Source organism: Syngnathoides biaculeatus, chromosome 4 (assembly GCF_019802595.1).
Source record: "Syngnathoides biaculeatus isolate LvHL_M chromosome 4, ASM1980259v1, whole genome shotgun sequence".
Taxonomy (NCBI): Eukaryota; Metazoa; Chordata; class Actinopteri; order Syngnathiformes; family Syngnathidae; genus Syngnathoides; species Syngnathoides biaculeatus.
In genome coordinates, this window is record NC_084643.1 from 33,725,306 (window position 1) to 33,735,951 (window position 10,646).

General features: G+C 40.1%; 2 protein-coding genes across 4 annotated transcripts; one reads left to right on the forward strand and one right to left on the reverse strand.

Moving 5' to 3' along the window:
- Positions 1-1,376: 1,376 nt before the first annotated feature.
- On the reverse strand, positions 1,377-6,673 carry LOC133499824 (gastrula zinc finger protein XlCGF57.1-like). Of its 3 annotated transcripts, XR_009794754.1 has the most exons (5): positions 6,439-6,531; positions 6,075-6,218; positions 5,908-5,993; positions 2,858-3,022; positions 1,377-1,499 (listed from the first exon to the last, which is right to left on the reverse strand). XR_009794754.1 is itself a non-coding variant. In XM_061818196.1 (4 exons), exons 1-4 carry the CDS (start codon positions 6,516-6,518, stop codon positions 2,916-2,918), a joined length of 417 nt encoding a protein of 138 aa, XP_061674180.1. In that variant the 5' UTR covers positions 6,519-6,531; the 3' UTR covers positions 2,715-2,915. The 3 variants fall into 3 exon arrangements, 2 of the variants coding, with proteins under 2 accessions (XP_061674180.1, XP_061674179.1); XM_061818196.1 differs by lacking the exon at positions 1,377-1,499 and having other exon boundaries at positions 2,715-3,022; XM_061818195.1 differs by lacking the exons at positions 1,377-1,499; positions 2,858-3,022 and adding an exon at positions 3,286-5,631 and having other exon boundaries at positions 6,439-6,673.
- Positions 6,674-6,706: 33 nt separating this feature from the next.
- LOC133499826 (uncharacterized) lies at positions 6,707-10,376 on the forward strand. Its single transcript, XM_061818197.1, has 4 exons — positions 6,707-7,037; positions 7,497-8,116; positions 8,989-9,112; positions 9,210-10,376. Exons 1-4 carry the CDS (start codon positions 6,860-6,862, stop codon positions 9,374-9,376), a joined length of 1,089 nt encoding a protein of 362 aa, XP_061674181.1. The 5' UTR covers positions 6,707-6,859; the 3' UTR covers positions 9,377-10,376.
- The last annotated feature ends 270 nt before the right edge of the window (positions 10,377-10,646 follow it).

Below are 10,646 nucleotides of genomic sequence, written 5' to 3' on the forward strand. Positions count from 1 at the left end.
TCTGATGACAAACTAAGCAACGAAATGGTTTTTCTCCTGTTTGTATTTTCAAGTGTGATACCATTTGTGACTTTTGAGAGAATGTTTTACCACAAAATGAGCAATAAAAGGGGTTTTCCCCTGTGTGTGTTTTCATGTGTTTTACCATGCTTTGCTTTTGATTGAATCTTTTACCACACATTGAACAGCAAAATGGTTTTTCACCAGTGTGTGTTCTCATGTGTGACGTCATAGTTCGCTTTATAGTGAATCTTTTACCACAAATGAGCAACAAAAAGGTTTTTCTCATGTGTGATGCCATGTGGGACGTTTGAGAAAATCTTTTTTCACACAATGAGCATTGAAAGGGTTTTTCTCTGGTGTGTATTCTCATGTGTTTTACCATGTTGGACTTATGGGAAAATGTTTTACTACAAACTGGGCAATGAAAAGGTTTTTCACCAGTATGTGTTCTCATGTGTGCGACCATGGCTCGCTTTAGAGAGAATGTTTTATCACAAACAGAACAATAAAAGGGGTTTTCCCCCGCGTGCGTGTTCTTGTGTTGTATTAGTTGTTGTTTCTGAGAGAACATGTTACCAGAAACTAAACAATTAAAAGGTTTTTTCTCCTGTGTGTGTTCTCACGTGTGCCACCATATTTCGCTTTAGTGTGAACCTTTTACCACAAATTGAGCAAGAAAAAGACTTCACTCCTGTGTGTATTTTCATGTGTGATACCACATGTGATGTTTGAGAGAACGTCTTATCGTGCATCGAGCAACAATAGGGGTTTTCTCCGGTGTGTATTCTTATTTGCTTTATCATGTTTGACTTATGAGAGAATGTTTTACCACAAGTTGAGCAAAAAAAAAAAAAATTTTCTCCCGTGTGTATTCTAATGTGTGAGACCATGTTTGATTTCAGAGTGAATATTTTACCGCACAATGAGCAATTAAAGGGTTTTTCTCCTGTGTGTGTTCTCGTGTGTTGTACCACTTTTGACTCAGGAGAGAATGTTTTATTACACAATGAGCAACGGAAGAGTTCTTCATTACTGTGTGTTCTCATGTGTCTAACAAATGCTATTTTTGTGAAACCTTTACCACAAATTATGCAGGTAAAACTTTGTTTGCACATTTGTGACATTTCCTTGTTGTTTTTACTGCATTTCAACTCTTTGTTGTCACCTTCAAAGTTTGAGTCGTTCTCCATGTCGTTGCTGCCTGACAGTGGCGCTAAAAGGTTGCCTGATAGTGGTTCTCCACAGTGGCCTCCGCTTGGACTGTGGTGATGAAGCTTTGACCATTCAAGTCGTTCGTCTTTGTCTTCACTCTTCATAGAGACATCAGTCAGTGGCAACTGGCTGATATCCAACTTGTTCACTTCCTCTTTAACCGTTGGAGTCTTTAGATCCATCTCCTTGTCTTTAACGCGGCGTGTCTGTGGATCCTCGTGCGCAAAACTGGAGTGATCCCCATGCAACCGGGGGAGAGGTTCTTCCTGATGAACAATCTGGTGCTGGAAATTTCAAAATAAAATATACATATAAAAGTGGTTACGCCTCACGATGCTATAGTACGTCTTTCATTGCTGTAATTGGATCTCTAGTGGAACTGCAAATCCAAAAGCAGGGACTTTTGACAGCATGGTGGATGAAGGGAAAATTATTTTTCTGTTATTTATGGGACAAAGAAAACAGAACATATTACCAACTGTAAAGTCATTTAAGGAAATAAGATCTCTCTTGACTGAATGCACGTCTGTCCAGCACACACAATTGAGTCTGGGGTACACCAAGGGTCAATTCTTTTTATTATAAGATATTTGTGTTTCAGATCAAAAGATTAATATGAGACAAAAGTTGACTTTTCCAGCTTTGATTTCCCAGTATTTACATCTAGATGTGTTAACGCAAGATACAACACCTTTTGTTAGAAGTCAATTTTCAAGTGAGAAAAAGTACTGCAATAGACATTAAACTAACTTAAAGTGAATAACATTTAATATTTGGTGACATAAGCCTTACTTGATCAACACTATGGTCCAATGACTTGACCAGATTGTTACATTCTTCATTTTTAAATTATTTTCCAGGTGCTTCCTGGAGCCTCTATCAGTTTTTTTTTTTTTTTTTTGTCCCTTCAGTCTCTTCTTTAGGAGGTAAAATACACACAGTGGTTGTCAAATACGGGGGCACGCCTCTTATGACAGGCTAGGTGTGGGCCTACGAAGAACATTTTATATTATATCATCCATCCATCCATTTTCTTGGTCGTTTATCCTCACGAGGGTCACAGGACTGCTGGAGCCTATCGCAGCTGTCAACGGGGAGGAGGTGGCTTACACCCTGAACTGGTTGCCAGCCAATCGCAGGGCACAAAAAGCCGCACTCACAATCACACCGAGGTGCAATTTAGAGTGTCCAATTAATGTTGCATGTTTTTTGGAATGTGGAAAGAAACCAGAGTGCCCGGAGGAAACCCACGCAGGCACGGGGAGAACATGCAAACTCCACACAGCAGATCTGGGATTGAACCTAGGACCTCAGAACTGTGTGGTCAACGCTTTACCAGCTGATCCACCATGTCGCTCCGCCATGTTATATTATATTAATTATATTATATTATATTACATTATATTACATTATATTATATTACATTATATTATATTACATTATAGTATATTACATTATATTATTTATTAAAGTCATATATATAATCAACATTGTTACTCTTTACAACTTTTAAGATGCAAAGATGATCATGATTGGTTAATCAGGTGTTTGTATGTTGCAGAGAAAAACCAACAGAATGTTTTGATTTTCTTAATGCGCCCAAATGCATTTCGTAAAAGGACGTAAAAGGACCTCTCCGTACAGGGCACTTAACCACGCCTCCTGAAGTGACGTCACGCCGCGTGCGCTTACGTCGAACGTTAACTTTCGTGTTTTGCATCTTCGATGGTGGTTTTACGGCAGCCGTGCCCCTGGTAACGTACGGCCGCCATCCTGCAGGGGTATAAAATTGCGCCAAGAAAAGAGCCTAGAAAGACAAAACAGGATTTGAAAAGTGATTCAGGGGGCGAATGTCCAGATAAGATTGTCAAAAAGCCACATTTCTTTGTTTTTTCTCATTTCCTATTCAATAGTATAAAAAAATATTCACCATATGGGGCAAGAGCAGGTATTAAGCAAGACTGTAGTTACACATATACTGTTTATTGACCACCAAAAAAAAAAAAAAAAAACAACATGCATTTTTTAAGCACACATGACGTCGCGGAATGACCAGCGAGTTGAATAAGCCTTGAGGTGCTGCGGTGAATAGGCCACGGATCTAAAAAAAAAAAGAGGCTGGATCGCTCATTGGCCACCAAAACTGAAATCGCCATCCACCATCCTGATACTCCCAAAACAGCCATGTGACCTGTGCGTTAATTGCCAGTTTCGTGGCTGTGAGAAAACATTCCACAGGTAAGTTAAAAAGATTTACTTTGACACTTGTAAAGTTTGTTTGTAAAGGTTATTTTATTTTCTGATGAGCTTAATTCACTTGAAGAAAGTGTTCTTTACAGTTATTGTTGTTGTTTACTGTTCACTCTCTGCTTCACCTTTATAGGCCAATGTTTTTTCGCAAAAAGGGGTGTAGATATTTTCCCAAACTTCATCAGTGGATAAGCAAGAAAACATATTTTCAGTTAAATTTTTGATAAATTACTTAATATCGAACTCTGCAAATTGAAGTTGATTTTCAAATGCAAGGAAGAAAATGTCTGAAATAGGACGTCACAGAAACAACAAATGAACAACTCGAACAATGCACACTAAGGAACCACTGAGGTGCAGAAAAGAAAAAGCAACACGAGCCTACAAGTGTGGAAGAAAATGGATGCATGGAGGGATTTATATGAGCAGAAATTAGTCTTTCCTGCGTGTGACTGTTTTTGCTGTTGCTGGTGAATTTTTCAAAAACATCTGTAAAGTTATTTTTCTAGGATAAAATTGTCACGGGTTGGACATTGTATTTATTTTATGGGGGGATACGAACATTCGAGGACATTGAAATTTGTTCCTTGGGAGGGGAAATTTGATTCAAAGAATATGAGGTCGACTTGACATGCCGTGATATTGTAGGGAGGCTACTTATAATGTTTTTTTCTCTGTTGTTGTGCGTCCGCATGTGTACAGTTAAACTGGTCCTATGAGCATAGCTTTCGCCACACACTGAGCAAATAAATGGCTTTTCTCCCGTGTGTGTTCTCATGTGTGTTACTAGATTATGTTTTAAAGAGAATGACAGACCACAAACGGAGCAAGAAAACGCTTTCTCTCCCGTGTGTGCTCTCATGTGTGCTATCATGCCGACCTTTTGCGAGAACGTTTTAGCGCACAATGAGCAACTAAATGGTTTTTCACCCGTGTGTGTTCTCATGTGCGTTTCACGATTTTGTTTTAAAGAGAATGTTTTACCACAAACTGAACAACTAAAAGGTCTTTCTCCTTTGTGTATCCTCGTGTGTGAGACCAGATTTTGTTTTTGAGAAAATGTTTTATCACAGACTGAACAACTAAAAGGTTTTTCTCCCGTGTGTATTCTCATATGTGCTACCATGTTTGGCTTTTGAGAGAATGATCTACCACAAACTAAACAACTAAATGGTTTTTCTCCTGTGTGTGTCCTCCCGTGTGCCGCCATCAGTCGCTTTTGAGTGAATGTTTTCCCACAAATTGAGCAGCAAAATGTTTTTTCTCCAGTGTGTATTTTCATGTGTGTGACCACATGAGATGTTTGACTGAATGTTTTTTCGCACAATGGGCAATGATATGGTTTTTCTCCTGTGTGCGTTCGCATGTGTTTAACCATGTCTGACTTCAGCGTCACTGTTTTACCACATTTTGAGCAACAGAAGGGTTTTTCTCCTGTGTGGGTTCTCGTGTGTGATACCGTGTATGATTTATGAGAGAATGTATTATCACACACTGAGCAGTGAAAGTGGTTTTCTCCTGTGTGTGTTTTCCTGTGTTTTACCATGTTTGGGTTTAGAGTGAACTTTTTACCGCAAGTTGAGCAACACAATGGTTTCTCTCCTATGTGTGTTCTCATGTGTGATACCAGGTTTGACTTCACAGTGAATGTTTTACCACACAATGAACAGATAAAGGAGTTTTCTCCTGTATCTGTTCTCACGTGTCTAATCATGTGATTTGTAATGTAAATTTTACCACAGACGGAACAGGTAACATGTTGTTTACGTATTTGTGAGGTTTCCTTGTTGCCGAGAGTTGTCTTCTTTTCAGATGATTTTAATGGATTGTGGTAACCCTCACAATCCGTGTCACTCCTCAAAGCTTCTTCCATGTCGTCACTGTCTGACAGTGGCGCTAGGACTTTGTCTGGTGGTGGTCCCCCACAGTGGTCTCCACCACACGAGCTGTGTTGATGAAGCTGTGAAAATTTGTGTGGTTCTTCATGATCATCTTCATTCTTAACGGAGACACCAGTCTTTGGCAACTTGCTGACATCAAAGACAGTCTCTTCCTCTTTAATATGTGGATGCTGTGGAATCATTGCATCCTCCAACTCAAGTATGGAGCTCGGCCACGGAGGCTGAGAGGGATTTTCTTCTTGATGAGCAGTCACATCCTGGAGGTCTACATGGCACAAGTAAGAGTTTTGGTCACAGATATTGAACACGTTCATTATTTAAGATTCTTGGACACGACCTGTTTTGGGCCCTGAAAATGAGATTAATTAAGCAGAGAAATAGAAATCCAACAGGGGGAGAGAAAGGCTAACTTTGAAACGTTTCTTATCCTCATGTGTTAAATTTATTAAACTATTGAAGTTGTTTTGGTGTGAATATTAATCATTCCACTGCGAGTTCCTTAAATATTAAAAGTAGAAGATGAATGGATATTTGGACAAACCTTTACTGTACAACACAATGCCATTTCCGCCATCAGTTTCCAGTTGTTTTCCTCGTCGCATGTTCGCCTCGAACGACGCCATTGTTCTGTTAAACAGTTGCAATATGTTTAATTCCACTCCTGTAACATCTATCTCAACTTTCTAATGAGTATCCACTGGATTTCACCTAGTCGCCGTGACACTGTCTTTGTGTTGCCTTGAATCCACCCTGACTTCCGCCTTTTTCTTCTTCGCCGCTGTTTTTTTGGGAGATGGGGCAGACGTTTCCATGGCAACGCACGACCGCAAGGCTGCGGCGCCATCGAGGACGCTTCAAATATAAAAGCAAGAAAGACGAAGCAGTGCGAAAACTAACCGTTTTTCAATGAATTCCGTGAAACATCACATCTCAAAAGCCAAGGCGTAAAGAAGCAGATTTTGTTGACGAAAAAGTAGTCGCGCTGTGGTCCAAGCGTGACCGAATCAGGGGAAATTTCGAATTGTGTCAGCCTCCATCTCCACACAGTCGGGGACACGCGTTTTACTTTTACCTGTCCCTCCTTTTCAGATGACTCATCTGTGAGATACGCTTCTGTTTTCCAGAAACCAGGGTTTGAAATTTTGGATACATCGAGAACTTTTACTTGCAGCTACGTTATCCATACAGACCGTTTCCATTCTTCACTCAAGGCTATAAATCTCAGCAATTGCGTCCGTTAATTTATTATTTTGTTTGTTTTAACAGCTGAACTGTAAGCGAAACGAACAAGACCCCAAGGGGAGCTGCGAAGACGACCGCCCCAACATGGCCGCCACGGAGGCACGTCGGTTCTACGAGGAAGCAGAAAAAAACGAAGAAGAAGAAAACGAAGAAGAAGAAAACAAGCAAAAAGCAGTCTCTCTTCACGTCAACAAAACGCGAGGCTGAAGCGTTCTGCTCCCTCTACTCGTTGAACTATCTTTAACATCAAGATGTTGAGAGAGTTGGTAAGGGAGCGACTCATTGCGGCCGCCGACGAAATCTTCAGACTGTTTGAAAGAACGATAGTGTCGTACGAGGAGCAACTTTCTCGGGCGAGGGAGGAGACAGAGAGACACCGACGACTGTTGGAAGGTGATTGCAACAATCAAATTGTCATGCGCAACCAAGGTGTCTTCATTCATCTTGTACTTCATATATTTACAATATTTTATTTGGCTTTTCACAAAAAGTGACTTGAAGGTATCTTCTTTCACAACACACGATACAATCGGACAGTCTAAATTTGACATGATCATTTTTTTACGATAATTTGAACTGCGTAACTTTGATAACTTTAAATGATAGAAATAATTTTTAAATATAGCTGAAAAAATGAAACAAGTTCTCTTTCTGGATTGTTTAACTACCGCTGTCCCTTCCGGCACATATATCACCTCACGATAAATATCAAATTGACAGCAGTTCCTCGAGACAATAAAAACAAAAAATGAGCTAGCTGCTGAGATTTGTAGCCTTTTTTAAAATATATAAAAAAATACTAATCAGAAGAAAAAAAAATTTCCCAAAACAAGATAACATTTGACCCATGTAAGCAAAAACAGTGTTTATGTTGATTGTCTCCTCCAGATGTCCAGGTGCTGATTGGTCATCAGGAAGAACCTTCCTTTCAGCAAAAGGCAGTGAGCTCCAGTTTGGACTGGGATGATACACAGTGTCCTCTTGTTAAAGAGGAGAAGGAGGAGCGAAAGACCCTTCGTGATGAAGAGGAAAAGGATCCAGAGCCAGCCTACGTAAAAAAGGAAGAAGAGGGATTTGACATCAGCAAATTGCCCCTGACTGGTGTCTCTATGGAGGATGAAGCCGATGATGATGAAACACTCAAGCGTCGCGGTCAGAGTCCGAGTGGTAACCACTGCGGAGGCGTAACGCCGGACAACTTGTTAGCTCCACTGTCAGACAGTGACGACGACATGGAAGAACAAACAGCGGGTGCGGTGCCACCCATGCGTCGACGCAAGTGTCGAGCTTACAGAGCCAAATCCGGTGTCGATGCGCCTCTCGCTTTAAGTAAAAGCCCAGTGTCCGATACAACTGCTGCTTTCCACATCGCTGAGACGCCCCGCGAAAAGACTCAAAAATCTTTGGAAGCGCAGTTCTTCCCTCCGAGCCATTGTGACATGGACTCTGAAAGAAAAAGAAAGGTTTCTGCTGTTTGGGACCATTTTGATCTTGTATCCTCAATTAAGGTATTTTTTTTTAAATCTATCTATCTTTGAAGATCTAAACTTCCCTGCATGCATTTTCTTCCGCTCAAATTAGTGTTTTCCGATAAAAAGAGAAATATGAAATTTAATTTTAATGATCAATCTGGACACACAAGAAATTATGAATAGCGACACATGCGTGTTTTACAGTTCCTAAGGCCGGTTGGCGCGGCTCTGCTTGGTGCAGGTGCGTGTTTGTGAGTGGAAAACAGCTACAGGTCGTTGTTGGTGCTCTTCTTTTTTATTTTTACTCCTGGGTGAGATTTTTCTTATAAACAAACATGCCACCTTTGATTATGTTTGACAACTGTAATGAACAAAACGTCAAAGGGTCTCATTGTTGTGCAGTCCATTGGCCGTGGTTGTCAAGCGATGAATCCTTAGTGTATCCTCCTCGTCTTTCTCAAAACTTGAGTCATCTTCTACCTCACAGCTAGCATCAAACAATTATGTAAATTAGGCAAGCTGAACGCTTTCAGTACTGTACAGGACACAAGCCACGGCGCGTTATGCGGGTCTGTGTAAAAGCGAGGGCGTGTAAAGTGGACTGCGTTGTAGGTCTCAGATGTTTTTTTGCGGGTAATATTGTGACTTTATTCCTGTAAACACTGTGGTGGTGTGTTTTTTTTTCCTAAAATATCAAAACTTTGACTAAATTAGCCCTCTCCCGCTCAATATTCTGACTTTATTCATTAGGCCTACTATGCCTTTGTGTTTTAATGTTGGTCATTATAACGATACGAAGAGAGAGGCTTGTCTTTTGGGGTGGTACTTAGTGTAAAGTTTGACAGGTACTGATCTCGCAGGTTTTGAACTGGACTCTTGATCAAAATGTTTCCTTTTGTTTTCTGCAGGTTAAATGTCGCATTTGTTCGACCGAGCTCTCCTACATAAATAAAAGCACCTCGTCAATGCTGAGGCATTACCGAGCGAGGCACGAACAGGAGGAGGTCACAATTACACCGAGAATAACCACAGGTACACGGACATTCTACAACATCCTCGCGGGCGCTGTGTGGATAATAAATCCTTTTTTTTTTTTTTAATTTCTTTTTTTTTTTTTTTTACCGTCAAGCTTCCAGGAAACACGCGTTGGACCAGGCGGTTCTCAATTTCATAATCAAGGAGTCCCAACCCCTCAGCATTGTTGAGAGTGACGCGTTCAGGGAACTGCTTCAGGCTCTTGAGCCATCCTATGTTTTGCCCACCAGAAAGGTTTGTATCGAAAATATTCAGACATAGCTGAAATATTTCATTGATGTTATATTCATTCAAACAGTGATGGATTGAGATAAGTTTAAAACCCCTCTGTGAAATGCTGCTACTGTTCCATCCTCCTCAGAAACCCAACAACAATTTCATGAATGTTCATTAAGATGTATTTATTAGTTATAAAAATAATGCTGATTATATTTATATACTTGACAAAAAAAGCACAGTAATGTCACGAATTTTAACAATTTTTGCCCCATTTTGTCGTTCAACTTAATGGACATTGTGCTACTCCATCTGGTGTGGACGCATTTGAAGGGCTATCGAACAACGACACTGATACTGTCGATATCCCGTCTATGGAGTTTTGCAAATTGTGTTAGCATTTGTTAGCTTTCCCAAGGCACACCTCTTGGGGCTTTTCCACCAGCTTTTGAGTTCCTGGGAGCAAAAGGTTCCTGTGGCCCACGTGGTTTGCGTTTCTTGCCGCAGACATGCTTGGTGGCAGAGAATTATCGAGAGGTACAGATAGAATATATTTCTAATTTATTGAGATTACATATTTAAACAGAAGCCTGCAGATGAGTTTGGATGAATTTATTCGCTGCAAATTGAGCAGGACAGTTTTCACGCTCATGCAGTTCCACTTTTCAAATTTGAGACCAAAAAAATCACATCTAGAGTCATCTGCTACCTTCTACAATTCTGTATTTATTCATCCATTCCTTCATAAAGACAAGTTTTCTCATGTCTTACGATTTAGGTGATTACATTTTCATGCTCGTTCTCCATCTTTAGAATAAATCAGTTTACATGCCCGTTATGTTATATAACATATATAACATTATTCAGCATGTGCTACGATGTAACGTCATATGTGACTTGTTCTGTTATCACGTTGTATAATTTCTATATGTTTTTGTTTTTATTGTGCCCTGTTTTACTCTGCTGTCTGGAACCAAGTTAGAATTGAATATACCTTATCCGGATAAGGTTCAATGAAAAAATAAAAACTACATGACTTAATTGACAGCTTTTGTTGATTCTTAATGTGCATCAGTCTCAAGTGTTTCGGTATCTTTACATCTTTCCATGAGAAAAAGAAAAACAGATTGTGCTTTGCAGGGATTTGTGCACATCCCAAGACATACAAAATTCATTTTGCACAATGGAAAAGGTGGCATTTTTCCGCAGGCTGCAGAAGTTCCTCTCTGGCAAGGTTTTTAAATATTTTTCAAGCTCCCAAGTGATGTTGTTCATATCTCAAGCCAGCACTGTATATTGCTTTGCTTTTGGTTTA